The 24,875-nt window shown below is 54.5% G+C and overlaps 8 protein-coding genes across 8 annotated transcripts; 5 read left to right on the top strand and 3 right to left on the bottom strand.

Annotated features, from left to right (window-relative positions):
- Positions 1-688: 688 nt before the first annotated feature.
- MYCGRDRAFT_55899 (uncharacterized protein) lies at positions 689-2,650 on the bottom strand (the record flags this gene model as incomplete). Its single annotated transcript, XM_003855102.1, has 2 exons — positions 689-880; positions 1,022-2,650. Coding segments are annotated over 2 exons (1,803 nt in total), but the record flags the coding sequence as incomplete, so codon positions are not given.
- Positions 2,651-3,142: 492 nt separating this feature from the next.
- On the top strand, positions 3,143-3,934 carry MYCGRDRAFT_68989 (uncharacterized protein; the record flags this gene model as incomplete). The annotated part of the gene is made up of 2 exons (XM_003855273.1): positions 3,143-3,406; positions 3,471-3,934. 2 exons carry the CDS (start codon positions 3,169-3,171, stop codon positions 3,932-3,934), a joined length of 702 nt encoding a protein of 233 aa, XP_003855321.1.
- An 860-nt stretch (positions 3,935-4,794) lies between these two features.
- On the top strand, positions 4,795-7,822 carry MYCGRDRAFT_108298 (uncharacterized protein; the record flags this gene model as incomplete). Its single annotated transcript, XM_003855274.1, has 1 exon — positions 4,795-7,822. One exon carries the CDS (start codon positions 5,033-5,035, stop codon positions 7,820-7,822), a length of 2,790 nt encoding a protein of 929 aa, XP_003855322.1.
- Positions 7,823-9,007: 1,185 nt separating this feature from the next.
- MYCGRDRAFT_91133 (uncharacterized protein) lies at positions 9,008-10,922 on the top strand (the record flags this gene model as incomplete). The annotated part of the gene is made up of 2 exons (XM_003855275.1): positions 9,008-9,295; positions 9,351-10,922. 2 exons carry the CDS (start codon positions 9,008-9,010, stop codon positions 10,920-10,922), a joined length of 1,860 nt encoding a protein of 619 aa, XP_003855323.1.
- Positions 10,923-13,103: 2,181 nt separating this feature from the next.
- MYCGRDRAFT_68986 (uncharacterized protein) lies at positions 13,104-14,735 on the top strand (the record flags this gene model as incomplete). Its single annotated transcript, XM_003855276.1, has 2 exons — positions 13,104-14,353; positions 14,558-14,735. The coding sequence occupies 2 exons, from the start codon at positions 13,143-13,145 to the stop codon at positions 14,733-14,735; spliced, it is 1,389 nt and encodes a 462-aa protein (XP_003855324.1).
- Positions 14,736-15,532: 797 nt separating this feature from the next.
- MYCGRDRAFT_91131 (uncharacterized protein) lies at positions 15,533-16,150 on the bottom strand (the record flags this gene model as incomplete). The annotated part of the gene is made up of 1 exon (XM_003855101.1): positions 15,533-16,150. The coding sequence occupies one exon, from the start codon at positions 16,148-16,150 to the stop codon at positions 15,533-15,535; it is 618 nt and encodes a 205-aa protein (XP_003855149.1).
- Positions 16,151-17,691: 1,541 nt separating this feature from the next.
- MYCGRDRAFT_99292 (uncharacterized protein) lies at positions 17,692-20,133 on the top strand (the record flags this gene model as incomplete). Its single annotated transcript, XM_003855277.1, has 3 exons — positions 17,692-18,504; positions 18,577-19,630; positions 19,698-20,133. The coding sequence occupies 3 exons, from the start codon at positions 17,826-17,828 to the stop codon at positions 20,131-20,133; spliced, it is 2,169 nt and encodes a 722-aa protein (XP_003855325.1).
- Positions 20,134-20,983: 850 nt separating this feature from the next.
- MYCGRDRAFT_68980 (SNARE complex subunit SEC22) lies at positions 20,984-21,808 on the bottom strand (the record flags this gene model as incomplete). Its single annotated transcript, XM_003855100.1, has 3 exons — positions 20,984-21,132; positions 21,205-21,524; positions 21,595-21,808. The coding sequence occupies 3 exons, from the start codon at positions 21,768-21,770 to the stop codon at positions 20,984-20,986; spliced, it is 645 nt and encodes a 214-aa protein (XP_003855148.1).
- Between the last annotated feature and the right edge of the window lie 3,067 nt (positions 21,809-24,875).

Raw genomic sequence — 24,875 nt, 5'->3', positions numbered from 1 at the left:
AGCATTCCAATGTGTTCGCATGCTGTAGGTTCGAGGCCATGAGGTGCAGAGCTGTCGTGACTCAGGTGTCTTGGAAATTGCGTCTGTACCGCGATGCGCTCGGCGGCATCATTGGGATAGTTCTTCCGTCATCTGACGCCAAAGCTGTTAAAGCGACTGACAACGGCGTTATAGTGTGTGCTTGTGCAACACTTCTTGAGGTACAGAAGAAAACATGGCAGGCCTTGAGGAATGGCGGCGATTGGGGGCCGAGAAGATGCTAACGTCGATGTAAAGATCGCCAGCCGCCGTGACTGGTGACTTCATCTCGTCCTGACGCCAAAGCTGTCAAAGCGACGATCAATGCCATGAATCGCTTGTACCTGACATACAGACGCGGTCCAGCAGCAGACCTGGAGATATCGCGTCGATTGGAAACCAAGAACGATGCTGATGTTGAAGTGGTCAGGGATGTTGTTCAGATATCGAGAGGTCGTCCATTTACGTCGGAGCTGGCTCCGCATGTTAGTCGCCATTCTCACAACCTGGTACGAGGAAAGGACCATGACCTTACTGGAACACATATGTGATGCGACTATCGTGGATTAAAGAAACAGAGAACAGCTTCAAATCGTGTCCATAATTCTACGATAATCCTCGGAACCCGCCACCCTCATCGCCTAGCAGGAATAGCAAACCGATCATCATCGTCACCCAATTCGTCCGAGTCCCAGTCGTCCTCTTCGTCATTTCGTGCCATTTCCAAAAATCGCCCAAGATCCAGCTGCACCCAGTCTTGATCATCTTGGCCGTTCCCAGCCGGCTGTGCCAGTCGCAGTCGAACCCGACCAGCGGCATCTCCTCGTCCACCACGGGGACCGCGTCCACGTCCTCGTCCGCGCTCGTGATTCCGCACTGCGAGCGCGGGACCTTGGCCGGCAGGATGAGCAGCAAAGGGGTTGCGCTGTCTTCGTCCGCCACGCTGCGCAGGAACAGGCGCATTCTCCGGCTCGTTCAGGTGAACTTGGCCCATCGCAACGACCAGCGGCTCCTGAACAGCCGGAGGCTCAGGCGCAGCAGGAAACAACGGTACAGCGCGCTCGTTCTCCTCCGCCTGAGCTTGAGCAGCCGCCTGTTCAGCTTCTGCTTCATCCGCTGCCCTCGCCGCTTCGATCGCCATCTGCTCCCATGCCCGACCACCGCCGAAACCACGCCCATCTTCAGGTCCTTGACCTTCATCGCCTTCTTCCAATTCCCAGAGTCGTTGGAAACAAGGCGAGCCGCCTTTGTTGAAGTGCTGATATGGGTTCTGGCTGTCCAGCCATGATCCGCAGAGATAGCAGAAGTGCGTATTGCAGTTGAAGCAGTTCATGTGGTTGCAACCCATGGTCTTTTGCACTGGTGCGCTGCAGTACGGGCAGGGTGAGGTGTGGAGTCGAATGTAATCGTAGCTGGCCTTCTCTTCCGCGGATAGCTCGCTCGGATCGCGAGGGTAGCAGCGGGCGAAAGGGCCATGCCAGCCTGCGTAGCAGACTTTGCAGAATGCGTATGTGCATTTCTCGCATACGGCAAGTCTGTCATTCGGATCTGGAGGGATATTGCTCTTATTCGTCGCTGGCGCGGCGTTAGTCGCGTCCGGTCCAGCAGCGCCATTCTCAACATCGCTGTCCACGTCCGAAGGAACCTCGTCGGCGATGTAAGCCGTGAGATCGGCTGGAATGGGCTTGTACTTCGGATTCTTGGCCGGACCCTGACACCATGGCCTCGGACAATAAATCGTTGTCTTATCGGCTTCCAGCTTCTTCTTGCGCTTCATCTCAACGTATCTCCGTACGACACTCTCCTCCACGCCCATGGCGAGCAATTCTCGAGGATGTACAGTGCGCTCCGTCTTCCGCTTTCGCATCTTGCCGTTCGCACCCATCTTCTCGGCAGCACATCCTGGCTCCAGGCATTTCACCTGCGCCACATCTCCCTCTTTGATGGCGTTATTGTACACATCAGTCAAGCAGGACCGACAGAAAACGTGATGACAGCGTTTCATGCGGTAGCATTTGGCACCTTTCTTTGGATCGAGGCATATGCCGCAGTCGTACGTGCCAGAGTCAAAGCTGGCTTGTGTTGTCCTGTTGTCGAAATCTACCAGACCCGACTCCTTGGTCACTGGCAGTACCATACATCCTTCCGGACCCTGGTCGAGATCAAAGCCACGCTCTGCCGCCTGCTGGAGATGGTCGATGTACGCGAAAAGGATCTGACACCTCCCATACTCTTCCCAAAGACTCGCAGCCTCTCGCTCCAACTCGTCCAGCTTCTCTTTCGGTAGCCAATTTAAATGACTCGACAGTCTGACCGTTGGCGGGGCTCCATTCGGATAATTCGACGGCAGTGTCAAATGTAGGGTGAGGGATGGCATATGCAGGAATGAAATGTCGTGCTCGATGTAGGCGGCGGCGTTGGCATAGCTCGTTGGCGCATCGCCGTTCATAGTCGAAGAAGTCGGAACGAATCGAACGAGAAGCGGATTCGTAGGCGCTACAGGGAGTTCAAGAGTCGCAGTGAAAGCATCGCTTGGATCGAGAACGAGCTCAGGATATATGGCGGCCAAAGAGCCCAACTCCTCCTCCCTCTCATCGTCGTCTGCTGTAGCCATGGCTTCGAAGTTGAGTCCGTAGTGTTGCGAGTTCCAGCGGACCCGGAAGCCAGTGCTATAAGGGAAGCATTAGTATGTTTGTGTGTCTGACCCGCAGTCGCAGGTCTCTTCGCCTGTCGTTGGAATGGTGACTCTGACAAAGATTCCGGTGGCTTCTGCAGTGGCAACATGTGAAGAGTGGACTTCTAAGAAAGCATAAGGGCGATGACGCTAGATCGCTACTGACTCAATTCCCATCTCGACGGACCCAGATCCGCTCTGTATGTCTGGACTTCATGTTGTCATTTCCATCTTCTGGCAACATGTCTTTTGTGCATTCTCATGACGCAGCACATGTGGTAATATGAGCCAGCATGTCCTGGCATCGCCATTCAAGCAACATGCGGCAAGAGACAGACCGCGGACCTGCCTCCGTCTCCACGATCACGGCCAAATTTAGCTTCACTTTATGACGTGAAAGTCCACCTCACTTCATCTTCGCGTTCTCCTCCTATTCCTTCTGACCCAAGCAGTGTGTCCTGCCGCCTACACTCACCATGGACGGTCCGCCTCTCGCCTCGCTCTCCCTAACGCACGTCAACTACGATCCTACCGACCGCATTGCCTGGCTATGCGCCCACCTCGCCCTAGTCCCGCAAGCATTGGTGATAACCTACACGGCATTGATATGGAGCACACGGGAGATTGAGATCCTATTGATGTTCGCTGGACAGATGGGCTGTGAGGCGTTGAACTGGATACTCAAGCGCTACTTCAAAGAGCAGCGGCCGACACGTGAGTGAAGGAGGAGTACATACAATGAGATATTTCGGACGCAAGTTCTGACGCTGCAGTATAGAAATCGTGGGCAAAGGCTACGGTATGCCGTCTTCTCATGCTCAATTTGTGGCCTTCTTCGCGACGTATCTTACGTTATTCCTGCTATTGCGCCACGATCCGCACAACCACCCCCTTGCGTCGAGCACACATACGCCCATACCATTGTGGCAGCGCATCGGCACTGCATTGGCTGCCATTGGAGGTGCAGCCGCCGTAGCTCTGAGTAGGACGTACCTGAAGTACCACTCGCCGAAGCAGATCAATGTAGGATGCCTGGTCGGCGTCGCATGTGGCATTGCATGGTTCGTTGTGACCAGCATTGCCAGACGTACTGGCCTTGTGCATAAGCTGCTCGAGCTTCCGCCTCTAAGGTGGGCGCGCATGCGAGACTTGGTCGTCAGCGAGAGCTTGGAGGACGCTGGTTGGGAGAGGTGGCAGCAGGTAGTCAAGCGGAGGACGGCGAGCGCCAAGAAGCGTAGATGATGGGAAGCGGAAGAACAACTTTGGTTCGTCAAGGCATCGCAAGACTTCACATCGCTTTTCTAGATTGTTATTACTGACTCCAATGCAAGCAACGAATGATCAGCGATTGCAGCTGCACGACTCCTCGCTTCAGCTCGCTTGAGACCAGGTCAAATGCGTCTCTGGTACATTGCGGCTCAAGTCGCAGCGCTTTCACGACTCACGGTGAAAGTTTCAGCAGGACGGATCTGAAGAGTGCCACACTTCTCTGTGATCACCGAGATGAGCGTCAGACGCCTACGAGTCCAATGGTGGTGCTTATACGGACAACGATTGCGAAGGATTATACCTTTCCTGGCAGCGTCGTACACTGCATCGATTGGCTGCATCTCAACGGCGACCATCATCAAGACGAAGACCCAAGCGGATGGTAGATTCTCATGGCCGAGAGGAAGATCATTCCGTTCAAACTGTCGCGAGGCACTTGGCCGCTGAGCGGCTATGGCACTGAAGATCAATCTCGGGATCCGGGACAGTGTGTCATCATCTCCGGTAGCATCTTATGATCGTGCTACGATGGCCTTGGGAGTAAGCGAGAATGCCTGGAACTTGAACATCATAAGGAGCTCGGACCGGACGCCATCTCGCATTGCTGATGCAGTGTGGCGTCCACCACTTTGAGGACGGTTGCCTTTTCGGGAATTCTCACTCAGGAAAAGAGCTCTCACATTCCATCCGAGTCAACTCGCACGACAGCTTGTGATGGCTGCGATTGGGCGCTTACTACATCGCTGCAGGTTCATCAGCGCTTGTGAGACCGCAAATCTCCTCACTTTCTGGCTTACAGATAGGCTCTTGCACGAACTATTGCGTCACCTGGCGCGCATGATTTGCTTGCGAGTGTGAAAGCAGTCTCGTTTCGCGGCTATATCAGTCACCGAGAACACTTGGCATCCGACACCTCTTCCCCAACCTGCTTCTTCTGCTTCTTCAACCTTCTTCCACAATCTTCCTCCACAACCGTCTTCTCCCCTTCACCAACCACTTACTTCATTCACAACTCTCTTCCGTTCGTCCACAACATCGTCGTCCAGGGCTCAGCTACAGCCGCAACAAAACATGAAGCGAGAGAGGTCGAGCAGTTCGCTTGGCGACTGTGCCACTCAGCTTGATGACACCAAGACTCCAGAGAACGACGCCCTCGAGAACATTCGGCCCACGAAGGCTGCTTACTGTCCTCGCTTTGGGAGGGCCGAAAGAGCTGTGGGAGACGCCGTGACCGGCTTCGTTACCAAGTACGAGCAGCGCAAGGCTGCAGGATACCGTAGCAAGGAAATCGAACGCCTTGCCAGCGAGTTGGCAAATTACCGTCTCCCAGCTGAGCAGTACCCAAGAAGCCTTCCAATGTCCCTCTGCGGCGCCATGGGAGCTGGAAAATCGTTGACTTTGAGCTGCCTCCTTGACACAATCGACATCTCTCCTGACAGTGACAGCCACACACGTGGAACTGTGCTCGTAAGCGAGTTCTCTGATTCCAAAGCTTGGCAGAACACCAAGTATCGTGTCAATGCTGTTTACCTGGCCCCCGCCGAGATTCGGGCTACTATCAAGAAGCGTTGCGGAGAAATATTCGCGTTCTTGGAATGTACGGATGAGTCTGGCAATCAGGATGACGCTGAGGTCGAAGACCCGGAAGTTGAGGCCGAGGACTACGAAGCCGCCATCCAATACTTGCACATGTTGGTCTGTGGAGACAGCTGCTTTGAAACGGAAGTTGATCTGGAGGATTACTTCCAGAGCCAGTACAATCAATGGAAAACGTCGGCAACTCAGCCGCAAAGGGCCATCTCCAAGGCGGTTGTCGACACCATGATGAAGTCAGTCACGAATATGATGGCAACGAAACAGACTGAAGCGCTTCTAGCGTCAACGACCGAACAACTATCGGCGGCTAGGTCCACCGTATCCGGATCAGACACCGCCGGAGGACCCCAGACTTGGCCCGTCATATCTATGATCGAGGTGCGATGCAAGACGCCCCTTCTAATCGAGGGTATTGCGATAGCGGACACTCCAGGGAACACGGACACTGATCGCTGGGTCGTGGAGGGCACGAATGCCTACATTGATCGAGGAGGACCGGTCATCATCGTCGCGCCTATAGAGCGCTGTGGCAAGGACGGAGAGCTCACTCGAATGGTCAAGAGCCAGATGTTCCGCAAAGAGCAGATGTTCCTTGTCTTGACCAAGACTGACAAGGTAACCAACACGCTCACACCTCAGGATCGGAAAGACATGGACCCCAAGCTCGCCGCCAATCTTCAGTCAGCGGAAGAGTCAATGGCGCAGCTCCAGGAGGAAGTCCAAACACTTGAGGCACATTGCGAGCGCCTACTGCAGAATCCGACAGGAGAGGCATTCATCGAACATACCGCCACTAAAGCCCGTCAAGCCTTGGTCTCGAAGTCGATCATTCAGGCTAAGAACAGGATTAGACAAGTTGCAGTCGAGAATCGCAACATCACGACGAAAGCATTCCTCAAGGAAAAGTTCCGGAAGCTCAGCAATCTTGACGATGCTCCCGAAGTCGAAGTGGTGTGTGTCTCCGGTAGCGAGTACAAGAAGCACCTTGGGCATGCGGCCGACGAAGATCCTCCTTGGCTAAGTAAGGAGGAAACCGGGATCCCAGAACTTCAGCGCCTCATTCTTGGTATCCCGGCGACGGAAAGATACGAAGCGTTGCACCACATTGCCACAGACCATCTTCCCGACTGTCTGCGAAGAATCGTCAGAACCTTGATGCCGAAGTCGAGTCCAACTACTGCTGGAGACGATCTGCGCAGTACTATACTGCAATTCTGGGATGAGTATCGTAGCAAGGTCATGAAGCTGTTGCGCGTAGACATGCGTGACGCCTACGAAGCAGAATTCGCGCGGTGTTTCAAGAATCTATCCAACAGCGGGGCCTGGGAGACACAAGCAAAGACCCTTTTGTCATCATGGAGCAAGTACCGGGCCAACACCTTCAAAGCCTTCTGCAAACGAGACGGTCTATGGAGACCTAAAGGCGAACGTGATAGTATCTCTTGGAACGAGGGCATTGGGTCTTTCCTAGGGCAACAAGTCGGACCTGGCTTCAATGCCTTGAGCAGACAAAATTCCAACAACAGACGCGCTGCGAAGTGCAGCGCTGTGACGCTGTTCGAAAGACTAAGCAGTGCATTGCAGGAGGACGTCTATACGAATGTCCCAGAGCAGGACGATCTTATCGCGGTCTTTCAGCATGCAACCAGCGCCATGCAAAAGCTCACAAACCAGGCGTTCAATCAATTCAGCCGGGACTTGAACAAGATCTACTCCAACGCTGTCATGCGCGATACCACAGCGGAGTCATACATTTCGAGGGCAATGCATACGTCCTACGTGAATGCTGTACTCGCCAAGGGCGCACTCCATAACAGAGGGAACGGCAAAAAGCCGATCCAAGGCAGCGCTCACCGGGCGCGTGTTGGTATACTGCGAGCCGGTCTGCTCGGAAGCCCAGAAGATCCCTCCGTCAAGAAGCTCGCCGCTCCAAGCGTAGTGGACGCGGTTGCTCAGCATGCCCAGGAGGAGTTTACAGATAAATTGGACCTTGCTTGTGGCAAACTTTGGCCCGAGCTTGACAAGATCATCGATTCCGTCCTGCATGACTTCGACATGCGCTGGTCCGCGAGCTGTGCTTCAGCAGCTGAAGATGCGCAACACACCGAAGTGAAGATACGTGCAGAGCGCGATGCGCACCACGCTGATATCCTGATCCGGGCAGCGCAGCATGCGATCGACCAGCTAGAGGGTCCGATCAAGGGTCATCTGGACGCTTGCATGGAGTACGAGAACTCTGCTACACAGAACAATACCGCCGAGTGACACGAACTTGGTTAGCAGCTCGCGAAAGTCTGGAGCGGATGCGGACAATACGGCGCACGGTCTGAATACAAAAGTGATGGCGCGCAATGGATTCCATTTTGAGACGAAAGCGGAAAAGCGAACAAAAGCGACTTACGAGTATGACTGGCCCTGCGTCTGCGCCGAGCGATTGCGCCGGCCTTCTCCGCTAGCATGATGAATTGCATGGGACATGCGGTCTCCTGCAATCATCATCACTCAGCTAGACTACTCAATGAATTGTTTAGAATATACTCCGACTGCACCGTGTTTACTATGATATGTTGTTCAGAGTTCATCAGCGAGCGAGCGAGTGACGACAAGTTCATATCGTACTTGTGCTTGTAGCCTTTTTCTTGCGTGAAGCATGCCACTGCTAGTATATTCGTATGCTTCACGGGCTGTACCTTAAACAGTTCACGTCGTACACCGAGATCGTTGGGATTTTGGCCCATCGTCCTTGACTCCGTCCAGCGAGGACCAGCGTCGACCACAGCGATGGAAGCATTGATTGGGCCGTGAAGGACACTTTGGAGCAACAGGCGCAAGACTCTTGATAGAGATGTCGTTTAAGAAATGATGTCCCGAGCCAAATCTCTTCATGGACAGCAGAACTCAGCGGTCTGATGATGGCTTCAATGACTTGGCCGTTGCCGTTGCGAGGTTCGAAGAGATGACCTTAGCACACAGTATCCTCTTTGCGGAGAGATGATGGAGAGGAGAGGCTTATTGACGAAGATGAAAAGTGAAGCAAAGATGAGAACACCAAAGAGATGAGGCCCCACTGCGTACTGCAGCGTGCTGCGATACGCTCGATCACTTCCTGTAACAAGAGCCATGCCTCTCTGATTGACGCTCGTCAACTCCGGCCGTGGCTCCTTCTTCCGGCTTCCAGCGAGGCGTATTGAAATGGAGAACATCGGTACACAGTCTCGCTGTACCTCAACCTACGTACTGAGACGCCTGGTCTAGTGAGGACAATTCGATCAGACTTTCCAGGGTGACATCAGTAAGTCCTTCGGATCTCATCTCGTGGACGTCGAGTCTCGGCTGTGTTACGCCAAGTGACTGAGTCCGCGCAAGCAGCAGCTTCGCAGAGCTCCATCGCCGCGAGCCGATGCGACTGTTGGGTCCCTTCTCATATGCAAGTTGTTCTTGATGGGAATGATGCTAGAGACGAAAGAGGTTGCTATCGTCCGCCCCGAGTTCGCCGCGGAGGTGCCACGAAGTCTTGGCGCCGCTAGATTGAAGATGGATCAACGACATGCGATCCTCAATCGCAGTGAACATCACCGACATGGCCCATCGATAGCGAATCGCCAAACTGCAAACTCGATCAAATTAGCCAATATGCAGCGCGCGGCGGCCGCCGCTCCGCCAACGGGCCAGCATCTCTATGCGTACTGCCATGTCAAGACCAACCAGGTCCTCTACTCCTTGTCAAGAAACCTCAATGTGATTTCAAACCCAGCCATTGACTTCCCGAGAAGCTATCTAACAGACTGCACAGAACTCCCACTTGAAGCAACTACCCGACGTCGGCGCAAATTACACACCTCCGAAACTACGAAAAGATCACTGGCGGCCGCTCTTCGCTGTCAGCCTTCCACCCACCGAAGATGGACGACTACAGAAAGTCGACATGATGCGAAGGCTTCGAGAGTACCGAATGCTACACGAACTATACTGGGAACCTTCGGACGAGATGAGCCGGCCGATGTCACAGAAGAAAATTGACGCAATGCAGAGGAAATTGGAGGATCGAGGAGGCAGCAAAAAGGAGACGGTCTACGATGTCGTCGCACGGGAGAAGAAGAAGATGCGGGTCAAGATGGTCATGGACCAAAAGGCGAACTCGATTGCGGATCTCGCAGCGACACTGCTGAAACAAGACGAGGAGGGTGCTAGGTTGAAGGAAGAGCTGGACGCCCGACTTGCCGCAGAAAGGGAGAGGGAGTTGTCGGAAATCATCAAGCTGGCGCAAAGTAGTGACGCCGTTCTGCAACGACATTTGATGAAGGAGAAGATGCTCCGCGAAAAGATCGCGTCTCTACCGGCAGGAGAGGCGAAGCCTCTTAAGATCACTCTGAAACAGAAAAACATTGATCTCGCCAGATGGCATTGGGCGCGCAAACAAGTCAGAATAGCGAGGGAAGCACGAGCTGCACAAGCAAGAGTGGACAGCGAAGCTCAGGCTGTGGAGGCCGGAGAGGGAGCAGAGGCAGGAGCGGAGGGCGAGGGAGTAGAGAATGCGATTGAAGATTGGTCCGAGGAAGATATTGCGTATCTTCGAGAGAACTTGGAACCCTTCCCGGAGAATCTGAAGAAGCACGTGTCCAGCAATCAAAGGACGCCGGCCAAGACCTACTTCACGGCGGACGGAGTTACCGTGAGGTGGGCGAACACTGGAGACGCCGAGTTCGCTGCACAATGGCCGACGGGCGTCGCGCTTGAACCTTTAGGCATCACACGATACAGCCATCCGAAACTGCCTGATTCGCCCGACGAACCCGAATTCGAGCCTATAAAGGAGGTGGCGGAGTTCAAGGCGTTGCAATGGACGAAGCGCAAGGAGAACTGGGAGCTGCCTCCTGGCATTGCCGATAGAGTCATGGCTCGCAGGGCAGAGATGGGGCTGGAGGAACATCCAGATCTGGCGAACAAGTTCCAATTTGCTGAATTTCAACCAGAGGCCGAGACAGCGGAGACGTTGGCTTTCGAGACAGAGGAGGCCGACGTCGAGGAGAGTGCGAGGGAAGAGGAGAGCGTAGAGCTCGACCAAGCCGCGAAGACCGAGGAAGGCGTGGAGGTCGAGGAAGATGTCGAGCCCGAGGAGTACGATGTTCTGGTCAAGCCCACGATGACATTGCAAGAAAGGCGAGCAGCCATCGCTCGCATGCACAAACGAGCACTCGAGGCTGCTAAGGAGCAGGCTGAAGCTCGCTTGAGAAAGAGGCAATTGGACAAGAGGGAAAGGAGAAAGGAGGCCAACGCGAAGCAGGGTCTTAGCGGAAAGATTGATCCTTCGACGATACCCGATGTCTCATCATCGGGTGCAGGAGCAGAAGTCGGGGGTTCATAGATGCTAAGTCAAAGTTGACTGTACATTACAAACGTTGTGCAATAAATCATGACGACCTGTCTTCAAGGTGAACGACCATGATATGAATTTCCATTTCCTCGTGTGCTGCCAACCTGATCGTGTTCACTACCAAGGTGGTCTGCTAAGCTACTTTCGTGCTTCCAGTCAAAGTGCACAATCCAAGCTACCCGGATACACTTTGTCTGGTTGTGTGCAAGCGACGACAGAAGTATGTCCTCGATAGAGCCTTGTTGGCCGTTGAAATACGCGAGTCGATGCCTGACTGCCGAGCCTGGCACGAAATATTCACCGCACACCTTTCGCTCGATTGGCTTGGACCATGGAGTCCGAGCAGAGGCGCGGTCAGCAACTCCCTTGACATGCCTTGTGATCTGCGCCGATATGAGTGGATTCGGCTGAACATCGGAGGAAGGAAGCAAAGTGAAGGATATAATCAACAAAAATCCCCCTTCCACCAATCAAGCAAACCCGCCCATTTGGCCCGTTCGTAAGGACCGGCTTGTAATAATATAACGAAATGGAAAGGGTTCCTGGACTCGTGTTGTGATGGTAAGAGTTTCTTTTGCGGTTTCTTTTGCCGTTTTGGTTGGGCTTGTGAGAAGCTACCTTTTGCTTGCGTGGGTTACTCACTGCGTGTAGGATACTGTACGTAGCAATCAACAGTCCGTCCCGTGGTCTTGTCTTTTGGTGGCGTGTTAGTGTTGTTTGCCAGGGTTCGAGCCCGTCGAATTTCGGAGCTGGCGTTGCCGTCAAGCACACGCTGAGACATGGACATTGCGGTCTCGCTTTGCTGATCGACAAGCATTCAGTCTCTTTGACCGATTCGACATTTGGAGGCTCGATTGTCATTTTGTAGGCGGGGCCGTCCGCAGGCCAAACGAAGCGCACGGGAGCAAGCATAGCTGCACCGCCCGCACGGCTCTTCCGCGCATTCACCTGCAGATATCTGCATGTGACCATGTTTCCGCACGGAGTCCACGCTTTCTCCAAACATTGTAGCTGTCCCTCTTGCCAGCGCAACGTCTTGACTTCCAAAACTTCATCTTTGGAACCAACACTTCACTTCGATTGAGCAAAAGGCTCATCAGCCACAACCATGCAGCAGGGGCGCGCGTGGTTTATGGAGCCGGCCTCGCGCCACTTCAATCCCAGCATGTCCAAGAATCCGTTTGTCAACGGAGCCAGGGTTTATCGTTTTGTAAGTTCTGCCAACACAACACCATCCCAGAGCCGCAACGCGCGCGCAGTGTCTGACAGTCAACGCAGATTCTCGGAGATCCACTCTGCGTCTTGTGCGGGAAGACAGGCCATCTCAACCGTGAATGCAACGCCAAGGGCACGAGCGAAGAACTTCTCCCGGACGAACAGAAATTTCTCTGGAAACTGGTCATTGACGAGCAGAATCGAATCAAAGCTGCGCGCGGTTTGCAGAAGACGCAGCCCACGATGGCACTGGCTCCTGGCAATGAAACGATTCAGCGGGCGCCTGTGAGGACTGGTCGACTGCCGGGAGAGAATGCGCAGCACGATAAAGGCGTATTTCGACCGTATATACGCCCGGAGATGGAGGCAATGCGATCGAGTGTATCAAGAGACTCTGCGCCGAGGGAGGAGTTTTCAAGAGACAGCCGACCGAGAGAGTCCTTGCCCGAGAGATACTCGTCCTACTCGCCGATGCCGCAGCAGCGAGTGCAACATCCACAAGAGCGGTACGCCTCACCGATGCCGCAGCAGCGAGGGCAGCGTGTATCAGAACGACACGCTTCGAGGGATCATTACGCACCAGGAGAGTACTCTTCAAGACGTCAATACGTGCCGGCACACGATGCTCGAAGAGAGCCTTTCGACAGAGAGTACCAAGGCACCCGATACGAAGACCACTACCACCGCCATGAATCCCGACCGCCGCCGGAGTACGAGCGTCGAAGTGAGGTGCGAGATGCGATACCAGCGGAGGATATTCAGGACAGGAAGCGCAAGTTTGACGAAGAGATCCTCTCAAGGCGTGCACCGATCATTCGTGTTGACAATAGCAGAGGTTCAAGCCGAGCGCGTGAAGTTGAGGTCCAGCAAGCTTTGGCTGGTCCGTGCGGACCCGATACTCTCAAGGGCAAGAACGACATGGGCGGAAAGAAGCCTACGACATTCGAACCGCTGCCAAAACTCCCCTCCTCCAATCCCAATCTCATCCCTCTCGGTATGGGCGCCGCAAAGAGGATGTCAAACGGAGAGCCCAAGATCGTCGGCCCGCACCCCTCGACCATCCGCGTCTCAGCGCCGTACATCACCCAGTCGGCCGTCGAGAAGCGCCTTCAACCTTCCGGACTCGATGCACAGGAGAGGAACATCGCAGCGGCGCGTGAAGATCAGTTCTGTCTGCAAGGAGTCACCTGGCTGGATAATGTCCGGCGAGCACTGCAACTTCCCATCAGAACATTCACGACCGCTTGCGTCTACTACCACAAATTCCGCCTGGCACACCCCACGAGCGAATACAGCTGGTCAGACGCTGCTGCGGCGAGTCTGCTGACGAGTTGCAAAAATGAGGATACGTTGAAGAAGAGCAAGGATATTCTGGCGGCGGCGTATAATATGAAGCAGTTGTCGAGCCATGAGCAGGTTGGGTCTGATGATCCCATGTTCGATGGACCGAGCAGGGCAGTGGTGGGAGTGGAGAGGTTGATACTGGAGAGTGGTGCGTTCGACTTCCGCAGTCGGTCGCCGCATCAGGTGCTGGTGAAGATTTGCAAGAGCTTGCCTCCGAGTGAGGACCTCAGGAGTGTTGCGCAATTGGCGTGGACAGTTCTCACGGACTTGCACCGCACTTTTGCACCGCTCAAGCAAACGAGTGCAACTTTATCACTGGCAAGTCTTGAGATTGCAGTGCAGCTCAGCACCATCGCATCCACGACCAAGACCTGCTCAGTATATCCCGACCTCCGCGCCCTCAACATCAGCAAATGGTACACCACCCGAGCAGAAGTCATGGAAACCCTCCTCGACGCCCTGGACCTCTACACCCACCACACAGGTGCCACCATCCTCGGACCGAAATACTCACTCGACGACCTGATCCGCATCCGCCTCGCATTCAACAAAGAATGCAGTGAGTCCAACCTCCCACGACACACCAGCATCCAACCACCGACATCCCCAGAAAACACCAACGGCGGTCCAGCTTCCACTCTTCGCGTCGCCAATGGTCATCCCACCCCCGTCTCTCCTCCTCAACCCGACACTCTGCAGCCCACTCAGCAACCCGCTTCCGGACCTTTCCAACCTGAACCCGAGGGTGGCGGCACGCTACGCTTCATGCTCAATCCACAACGCGCCGTCGACGAGAGAGCGGAAGTCAGTCGTTACCACGTCGAAGAATGGGAAGAATACGAAGAAGAAATTGAAGTTCCCCTGTCCCGCAATCGATCCCGGGAGCGAAACGGAAGTGATCGACATCGTCTTCCTGACCGACCGGAACGTGAACGAGACGGGCGCTCGAGGGAATTCGAGGACAGGAGGAGTGAGCGGGAAAGTTCTTCGCGGGCGCCTGCTCCTCCGCTTGTGGGGAGGGAGTTGGAGAGGGAGAGGTTGAGAGAGAGGGAACGGGAGGCGGAGAGAGAGAGGACGAGGTTGCGGGAGAGGGAGAGGGATCGGAGGTATGATGATCGGAGAGGGCATGGTGGGCATGGGCATGGGCATCGAGGAGGGAGAGATAGGAGGTTTGAGGAGAGGGGACCGCCACCGTATGAGGGTGGTGGCGATAGGAGGAGGGGGCCGAGGCATGATCGGAGGTGAGGGAGTGGCGAACGCCGTTTTGGAAAGAAGTACGATTCGAAGAGGAAAATATGCGGTTCAAAGAAACCCTCGGAAGACTCGCTGCTATGGACAGGTTAGTCTCTAGAGGGCGGAAACCTGTGGCTTGATCGAATTCTGTAAGCTACAGAACTCTCAAACTGCAAATTTTGGCAAGCTCAATCTCTCCCACAGCAGAAGCGTTTTGCGCACTCTGTCTCGGCCCATGTTGGCTGAGCGCGCTGCATGAACCATCGAAGCGCAGCAATGGAAAAACAATATGCCAGACCAACGCCTTTTGTGCAATGCCGAAAACAAAAATCCAGGCTCAGGCCCTTTTGTGCAAATGCCGAAAACAAAACCCAAACAACGTTTTCTCATCGCTAATGTCCCATCGCGTTCACCAAAGAAGAAATCAAGCGCCATCCTTTCCTCATCCTTTCCCACACTCCTCCGCTCCACTCTCTCTCCTCACCCTCATCCCTCAAACCCTCCCCTCCTTCACACCCCTTCTCAACCTCCCTCCCTCTACTCCTCCTCACTCTCAAAATCCCCATCCCTCACCCCCTCCGGCGGCCCTCCCCCTCCGGCGGAACTGACCATCAACTTCTTATACTGCCGCTTCAACACGACGCCCGCATAATTCTCCCCGCCCAATTCCTGCACCACTTTCGCGATGAGGTCCCATTTTTGTTCGGCGAAGGAGGATTCCACGCGGCGTTTGGCGGAGAGGAGGTGCCCGTTGTCGGTGGGGGAGAGGATTGTGAAATTTGATCTAGAGAACACACACACACATTGAGTCAGCAGGGGGAGGGGAGGTGGGGAGGGTGACGGGAGGGGTTTTGGGTGATGTACTTGAGCCGCGAATACCGATTCGGCAAAGTGGACGTGGCGGTCTTCTCCCCCGTCAACTCCAACCATTTCGCACGAATGGGATTCCAATCCGATCCGGCTTCGCGCATTTCAATGAGCATTTGATCCGCGGCGTCGCAGTCGGCGAGACTACGCGGGATCACTCGCGAGGAAGCGTGGGGACCTTTGGTTTTTCGTTGGCGGACTTTGATGGGACGAGGGGTGGGTTCCTTGGGGGAGATGATGGGGTCGATTGTCGCGGCGAGGGTAGGGCGGCGGCGTTTCTGAGGGGCGGTGGAAGCTGTTGGGGGAAGGGAGGTTTCGGACTCGGAGTCAGAGGGAGGGAGAGTGGCGGGGCGTTTGCGTGGGTTGGTGGCGATGTCCATGCCGCCGCGGGCGGCGTATTGTTGGGTTTGAAGGGGGGTGAGGCTGGCTGGGCCGGAGGTGGGGAGGGCGTGGAGGAAGGAGGCGTTGACGTTGGCTGGGGTGGGTGTTGGACCGATTTCGGAGGGGGGAGCGGCGAAGCGCATGGTTGTGTCGGGGTCGAAGAGGTCGAAGGATGACATTGTGGTGGTTGTTTGTGTGGTGTTGTGGTGGAGATGTGGTGTTGTCGGAGAGAGGAAGGTTGATGTTTTGTCTCGGAAAGTTTGGAGAACGACGGAGGTCTTGGAGGTGGAGTGGTGGTGGTGAAAAGTCTGTGAGCGAGAGAGATGATGTGGCCTGAGGATTGAGTGGAAGGATGGTGTTACGCACGTGGTCGCATATGAGTGCGGGCGGTGTGATGAGCACGTGGTCGGAGTGATGGACGTGAATACTGTGAGGTCACATGTGTTCGATACTCATATGGCACTCCCTCGAGAAGCGCAGCAACATCCAGATCGCTCTCGAAGCGTGAATCACTTCTGCAAGAAGAGGTCACTGGAAAGCGCAGTCAAAGACGGTACGAACAAACAAGAAACACTCGCGGTGATACCACCTCTCAGACAGACTGACAATTTTCATACCATCCCATTACTTCTTGCCCATTACCTCCATCTCTCCATTACCAACACAGTTTCACCTCCATTAATTCCACCTCCCATCTCCACCTCGCAGTAATCAGAAGGGTATCATCGAACGCGCCGTCAGACTTGTCACACTCATCAAGCCGTCGTAGTCTTCTTCTCCTTGTTCAAGAGGCCCTTGATCTTCGCGATGACGCGGTCGGTGAGCTTCTGCTTCGGGGCGGCAGCTGGCGTGGGCGGCGCGGCGGCGGCAGCGGTGTTGGCTTCGACCTTGGGAGCCTCTGCTGGGACGGCGGCCGGGGCTTCTGTTGTGGTGACGGCAGGCGCGGCAGGCTCGACGGCGGCGACCGGAGGGTGAGCTGGAGGGGGATGTTAGCTGTGGTCGGTAGGCGAGGTTGTGAAAAAGGAGCATACCCTCGACAGCAGGCACGCCGTTGGTCTCTTTGACTGGATCCGACATCTTGGCTTGTGGGAGTGGGCTGTTTTGGTATTCTTCTCGTGTTTGTTTTGGAGAGAAAGTCTGAAATTCTGGCGTCGCTGGAAAAGGAAATGAAGTTTCTTGAGAAAAGGGACGGGAAAAGTCCGTGTCTTGCAGTTGCGTGATGGTTGCCCTTATCAACGACGCGACGCAGCTGGGGGGGTGGTTGCAGACCTTCCTTGTCCTGGTGACGAGATGCTTGCTTGTTGCTTGTTGCTTACCCGTCAGCCGTCAGCCCATGCCCGGTCACATGGGTATGGGATACTAGTTCTAGTAGTTCTACCGATCGGATCGGGATCATCAGCCAATCTTGTTTCTATACCTGCGGTGGTGGGATGCGCACAGCAGAGGAGTACGAGCACTACATGAGACATAAGGTATTTGACATGTGTCTACGTGGGATGGCAGGTCATCGGGATGGAAATGTTGTAAGATAAGACATGATGGTACCGATGAGATGTCCTCGTGTCGTCGATAGGGAAGGACGGGAGTCAAGGGAAGGGAGTCCGGCGCAAGACCGGCTATTGACAAGGTTCCGGCCCGGTCGATCTCCATTTTTCTGCTTGACCATTACGACATGACATGAACAATGAGATCTCAACACTTGAACCCCACCCTGTTCGGCAGCATGGTCTGAGAGACCCATTTCAGGACTGCACAACATTTTCAGGCAATCTACAGTCAGACGGAACCAGGCAGGGAGACCTCAAGACGCGACTCCCTCCGACTTGACTCGCCCCGAACCAACCTCACCTCTACATGCCACTCCTCCCCATCCTCTTCATCGACGCCTACGACTCCTTCTCCAATTCAATCATCGCTCTGCTCGAAGCGGAGCTCCCTGTATCTGTCACTAGCATCAAAATCGACGACCCGCGCTTTGTCCTCAACGACGAAGCCTTCTTCGCCTTTCTCCATGAATTCGATGCAGTTGTCGCAGGTCCCGGACCTGGCCACCCTTCCCATGCCCAGGATATTGGATTGATCGCCAAACTATGGACCTTATCGGATGAACATCTCTTGCCAGTGCTAGGAATCTGCCTAGGATTCCAGAGCCTATGTCTCGCTTTTGGCGCCCGAGTCGAAAGACTCAAGGAGCCGAGACATGGCATCATGTCCATGGTGACGCATCGCGGGAAAGATGTCTTCGCTGATACGGGCAAGGTTGTGGCGACGCAGTATCATTCTCTTCATGTCAAGATTGAAACGGATGGCAAGGTTCCGAGTTTCTGGGAGTTGTCTGAGCAGTGTCCGGAGCTGATGCCATTGGCTTGGGATCTGATGAATGTTTCCAATGGTCCGATTTTGATGGCTGTAAGGCATTGCGAGAAGCCGTTCTGGGGTGTGCAGTATCATCCCGAGTCGATTTGTACGAATGAGCAGGGGCAGAAATTGATTGGGAAGTGGTGGGAGCAAGTTGAGATGTGGAGGGCAGCTCGTCCAGAAAGACCAGCGAAAGCTCTCAATTCGATCACCGCCAATACGAATGGCTTTGAGATCCTTGTTGAAGACGCAAAACCTACCCGCCAAGTCATATGGCGTAGACTGGACGCCGCACGGCCAATCGACGTAGCTCGTCTAGTCGACGCACTGCGAGCCAACAAGGCAGCCGTCGAACCGCTTCTCCTAGAGTCTGGCTCACGAAATGGGAAACAAGTCAACCCGGAGACTGGACGCTTCAGCATCATCGGTCTGCCAGACTCAACCTCGGAGCAGATCCGATACTTCACAAGCACCAGCGTGCTGGAGATATCTAGCAATGGCGACATTCAATCAAGCAAGTCTGCAAACATCGATGAGGCATTCTCGACGTTAGATGCCATCGTGAGGGAAAACAAAGCGTCAGGCGGTCCAGGACATCTCCCATTCTGGGGTGGACCCATCGGATACGTTTCATACGAAGCTGGCCTGGAAACTATCGACGTCCCTCCGAGTGGTGCTCACGCCGATCGACCGGATCTCTGGTTCGTGTTCATCGAGCGCAGCATCGTCGTTGACCACAAGGAGCAGTCTGTATACATTCAATCCTTGCGCTGCACCGACTCCTCCTGGCTGGTCAATACCAAATCCACTCTACAACAATATCTCAACACAACAGAATCCACCCTACCTCCGCTAGTCATCACCAATCCTCCCATAACCATCCTCCTCGCTCCCCAAAAAGTAACCTACTGCGCCAAAGTCTCCACCTGCCAATCCCACCTCCGCGCCGGCTCCTCCTACGAACTCTGCCTAACCGACCAAACCACCCTCTCCACCACATCCTCCGCCTGGTCCCTTTACACCCGTCTCCGAACCCGCAACCCCGCCCCTTTTGCCGCTTACCTCCACCTCCAACCTCCCACCACCGGCCCCTCCCTCTCCATCGTGAGCTCCAGCCCTGAACGCTTCCTCTCCTGGTCCCGCACGGGGGAATGCCAATTCCGACCCATCAAGGGAACGGTGAAGAAAGGTCCAGATATGACGAGGAAGAAAGCGGAGGAAATTCTGGCGAGTCCGAAGGAGAGGGCGGAGAATTTGATGATTGTGGATTTGATCCGGCATGATTTGAGTGGGGTTGATGGGTTCGTTGTTTCCTCGCCTTCCCTTTCACCCGACCCGACACCCTGCTGACTTCTGATGTGATGATAGAGTCACCGCAGTCCACGTCCCCAAACTCATGTCCGTCGAAGAATACCCCTCCGTCTACCAACTCGTCTCCGTCATCGAGGGAACACTGTCTCCCTCTCACTCCGGCATCAGTGTGCTCGCCGCCTCCCTCCCACCGGGATCCATGACTGGCGCACCGAAAAAGCGGTCCTGCGAATTACTCCAGGAGATTGAGGAGGGGAAACCGAGAGGATTGTATGCCGGCGTGATTGGGTATCTGGATGTTGGTGGCGGAGGGGATTTTTCGGTTGTTATTCGGACGGCGTATTCGTGGAGTGATGACAAAACTGAGGGTAAGGAGGGGGAAGGGATTTGGAAAGTCGGAGCGGGTGGTGCGGTGACGGTTCTGAGTGAGATTGAAGGGGAGTGGGAGGAGATGTGTGGGAAGAGGGAGAGTGTGCTGAGTGCGTTGATTTAAAAAGGGATTCTTCTTGTTGGCTGGCGTTAGGTTGTGGGTTGGATGTGGTGGTTGTGAGTGTGTAGGTGGTGGGAGGGATGGACCACGTAGCCGGCTTCCATTATTGAGGCGCTGCCGGGTATGTCAGTTGTCTGTCGCTTTTGGAATTAAAAGCCATGACGAGAATCATACTAATTCGGTGTGCCATTCCTTGTGGTGAGCGATCTGAGGAGGAGAATGAAGAGAGAGCAGAGGAGGAGTAGTGCGAAGATTGTTAAGATCAACATTTTCAACCTTGTCGGCGCAAGACTGCCTGGTCTTGTGGTTTTGTGGTCTTGTTGAAGTGAAGTGAGGTGATCTGGAGTCTTGTGAAGATCGATTGGAGAGGTGTCATAAATTCTGAAATGCAAGGGGGCGCCTGGAAACGACGTGAGACACGATCTCGTGCAGGCTAGATGCATGTTCAAACGATTCTCGCTTCCAAATTTTGAATAGCGTCAAGGCGGCTATCGGACTCTGTCTTCTTGCTGCAGCGTCACGATGTTTTGAGCACTTCGGTCAGGGTTGTGAGCATCGTGGGCGAATTCCTCGTGTACACGCCGTTTTCTTTGGCGCCTCTCTCTCGCGATACTCCGAGTCGACTTGGGGGTCAACGCAACCATGTACTGCTCTCTTCGTCTCCCACGCGCAATCGCAAGTCTGCAACCCGACTCCTACCTAGCTCAGCGATCATCAAAACGCCGCGCTTCTCCAAAATCCCATCGGACCAACGCAAACGCCATCAAATGCTTATTCGTTCTGTACTTCTTCTCCCCCCCGCAAACAAGATAACGCCACGCTAAATTCTCACCAAATGGATAATTCTCCCCCATCACCAAAACCTCCACACCAACAACAGCAGAATCACCAGTCCCAACCCTGCGAATGGTCCGTATTGTTTGAGCAGCAATTCCCAGTTGATCCGTACCGCGGCGCGCTTGTACTTTGCCGAGTCCTCTCTTAGTCGGGAGGACATGTCACCTATTCGCATCGTGTCAGCCAACCTTCCTTAGAACCCGCCAGCCAATGCTCCGGAACTGGAAGTGTGCATACCCATCTTCTCCAACGAGTCCCCCCGATACAACAGATCCTCGATATTCTTCGTCATGACTTGCGTCACATCTTTCAATTCGTCGTTCAAGCGACCCAAATTGTCCGTCGCCCGGGAGTCCTGGTAGGTTTTTTTGGTGCGCTCGATGAAACGATCGAATTCTCCGTACGCGTAGGGTCGCAGTTGGGGATCGAGGTATGCGGAGCGATCGTAGGAGGTTTGGAATTCGGCGCGGACGTCTTCGAGGTAGGTCAGGGCGAGCTTTTTGGGGTAGGAGCGTTCGGTTATGGCGAGGTAGGCGATTGTGTCGGCGAGGACGTAGCTTTGTGGAGCGTTAGCGGTGGGGATGCGCTGTGGGGACGGACAGGATGGGGGGATGGGGTTTTACTGACTGGATTGTGTAATTTGCGCTTTCGAGAGATGCTCGCGGTTCCGAGTTGGGGGTCAGTTTTTTGATGACTTGGCGGATGTTGCCTTTTAGTTCGGCGAGGTCGGAGGCTTGGGCGTCGTCGACGGAGGCTACGAGGGTGAGGCCGTCGAGGCGGACGATTTGGGTGGTGTAGATCATTTGGAGCGGTGGCTTGGGGAGGTGGTGGGAGGGTTGAGGAGTGAGTTCAAGGTGGATGTGTGAGGCAATGGGAAATGTTGACAGCTGGTTCCTGGCTGGCAAAGCTGGGTCAGCATAAACTCGTGGCGTCTGTGATCGCGTGGAGTTGGCGATCAGCCGCCCTTGCCAAGATGTGGTGGACTTTCACCTTGACCTCACTTCTTCACTTCACCTCGCGTTGAACATCACATTACGATCCGCATCTCGACCACAGCAGACCTTCTGCCGGTCTCGTTCGGGCATCTGAGACGACTTAGTCTGATGGAATGTCGTTACTTCAGCAAGAGCCTGACACAGCAGACACCGCACTTTCGCAGGTCTACTGGAAGGAGACTTAGTCTTGTACAGCACTGGGCATGATGGCACGAGCTACTATCAGCTCGGTTGTACCGAGGCGTACTGACAAGTCACATGGTAATCGCAGCTGATGACAAGCGGCCGTACAGAAGACTTCTCCAGTCCAGGAGGTGTCTCGGCCAAATTTGAGCGAACAATATTACGACCGACTTTCGAGCCTACACGCTATCATCGACGAAATGCCTTGACCTGGATATACCTGCATGGTATCCTATTTGGAACTGGCAGCGGAATCGGCCCATCGAGACTAGCGGCCAGGCTGCATCCATATCCGATGGTGTCGCTGAAACAACTGCACTGGTGTCGATGGTAGTACTCCTTGCTTCTTATCGATCCATAACCGATTATCACAATCGGAAGACCCAACAATACGCCACCTCCGTGAAATCCCACGCAGTACTTTGACGAGATTGAAGTCGGGTATCTGGACGCCTACGCTATCGATTGCAGCCTCGGAGATTCCACCGTCTTCTACCAAACCAAGCAGTCCTCCATCTTGATGTCCAATCATTAATACGGGCTAAGAACTCTGGGCCAAGGCCTCGAATCGCACGAGGACGGAAAGTGCTTATGACATACCGTCGAGCGCCTCTCCATAATGGCATAGACTCACTGAAGGTGTACTGCACTTGCTCGGGAGTGTGATCAAGTACGGACGTCAGCGAAGTTCGCAGCGAATCAAGATGTGACAGACGACCAGATCGCTCGAGTAACAAGCTCATTCGCGAAGTCACATCGCGTCTGCCGATGGCTATACCGCTTGGCAACCATGGTCAGGATCCAAGCAACAGATTCCGAGGCTGCAGCATTGATTCGACCGTTGCCATGGGACTCTAGACTATTGACTGGATGTGACCGTTTGCATCACGCTTACTTCAAGAAGCTATGACAAATTGCAAGACATGCAGCTTCGCTCTCAAGAGCAATTCTGGCATTGCAAGCTCGAACATGCATTTGACTCTCCATTAAACCTACCGTTCAGCTGTCTGCCGCCGACGCAGTTACTGGACATGCGAACGCAACAGCCGAATGACGTTGCAAATTCACGGCGGATGCCACACCACACAACACCAATCCGCCCAACTCGCCTGGGATGCCCTACAAGTGTGATCGGACTGCGCTCGAATCTATGAGCAGCTTCTGCTCCCCGAGGTCCAATGTGGTCGCTGTCGTTGGCCTGCCGCCCCCTCCTGCGGCCGGGACCTCTGAGCGCCACGTGCTAGCAGCGAGTGTCTTCCTCTTACGGACGCTATCGGCCCGTGATGAATTCCAGCAAAGCCATCGTCTCCCCGCTGATCTCTTCGATGAGTCTCCCAATCAAGGCAACTCCTGCAGCTCCGGCAATCCGTCTCTTACTGGCCATCTGAAGCTTCAGCACTCGAGTCGACCTTTATGCGAGCAAAGCCTTGGCTATATCCGAATCTGCGAACTCGTCTCCGGAAAGACTATGCCAACGGAAGGTCTGTCAGTAAACCTATCGGCCGGCATTGGATAGCACGGGACGGAGTGTCGATGGCAAAAGTCGAGCACGCCTCTCCACAGGCGCCTAGCGATTCGATTTTCTGGCTTCGGAATAATTGCTTGATTACCTTCGCATCTGGAGAGCGACACTTTACCTCTCTGCAGAGGCCGACTGATTCGTCTGTCTGGCCTCGAGCTGGTTGCCTGACGAACCCTGACATTCGGAGAGCGACGCTACCTCTCTTCAGAGGCCGGTCGATTTGAATGTCTGGCCTCGAGGTGATTGCGTGAGTCTCTCTCGCAACCGCGGAGTGACACTTCATCCATCTCTCGACGACAAATGTCGACTGGTTGGAATGTCTGACCTCGAGGTAATTGCTTCAGTCTGTCTCCCGCAGTTGGCGAGCGACGCTTGACCCACCTCTCTCCAAAAGTTGACTGAGACGATCTTCTGGCCTCGGGTTGATTGCTTCAGTCTTCCTTTGGACCGGGTAGCGACGCCTCCGACACTACTTCCGCCTCTCCCTAGCTGTCGATTGATACAATTTCCTGGCCTCGACTTGATTGTTCGGTTTTCTCTCGCATCCTGGGAGTGACATTCAACACCCGTCTCTCAAGTGGCCGATTGAAACGTTCATCTGGCCTCAATCTGATTGCTCGAGTCTCTTGCAACCGGAGAGCGACTCCTTCGACACTACTTTCGCGTCTCCCTAGCGGTCGGTCGATTAATACAATGGTCTGGCCCCGAGGAGGTTGCCTGAATCTCTCTCTCGCAAACAGACAGCGACAACTGGAGAGCGACGCTTCGGCGAGAACCGCCCAGAATCACCCGAAACGCCGCGCTCAAGATGCCTGTCCAACCCTCGATTTACCGTTCAGCTTCTTGTTCCCAACTCCTGTTCAAACCGCTGTGGTCGCTGCCATTGGCTGGTTCGCTTCGAACGACGTCCGCTCGCCTGGCCCTCGCGAGCGCGTCTCAGGGCGTCGAAAGCTTCGAATATACATTGTGAGCGGGAATTACGACTTTCACCGCTCGCGAAGCTCCACTTGCATGGGCATGATAAGCCTGCTTTTGAACAGAACGGCAAAAGCTCCGTCGTCAAGAGCGGACTCGAAATTTTCGATAACTGTGGATAGCACCGCCGCGTAAATCGATAGGATGGTCTCCGGCTTTGACTCATCAGAGCTGAAATGGTTGATGAAGGTATTCTGATTCTTGTTCGCCATAATCCAGGTGTATCGGGCGCA

The sequence above is a fragment of the Zymoseptoria tritici genome, chromosome 2, assembly GCF_000219625.1.
Source record: "Zymoseptoria tritici IPO323 chromosome 2, whole genome shotgun sequence".
NCBI classification, from domain to species: Eukaryota; Fungi; Ascomycota; class Dothideomycetes; order Mycosphaerellales; family Mycosphaerellaceae; genus Zymoseptoria; species Zymoseptoria tritici.
This window is presented reverse-complemented; position numbering and strand designations above follow the sequence as displayed.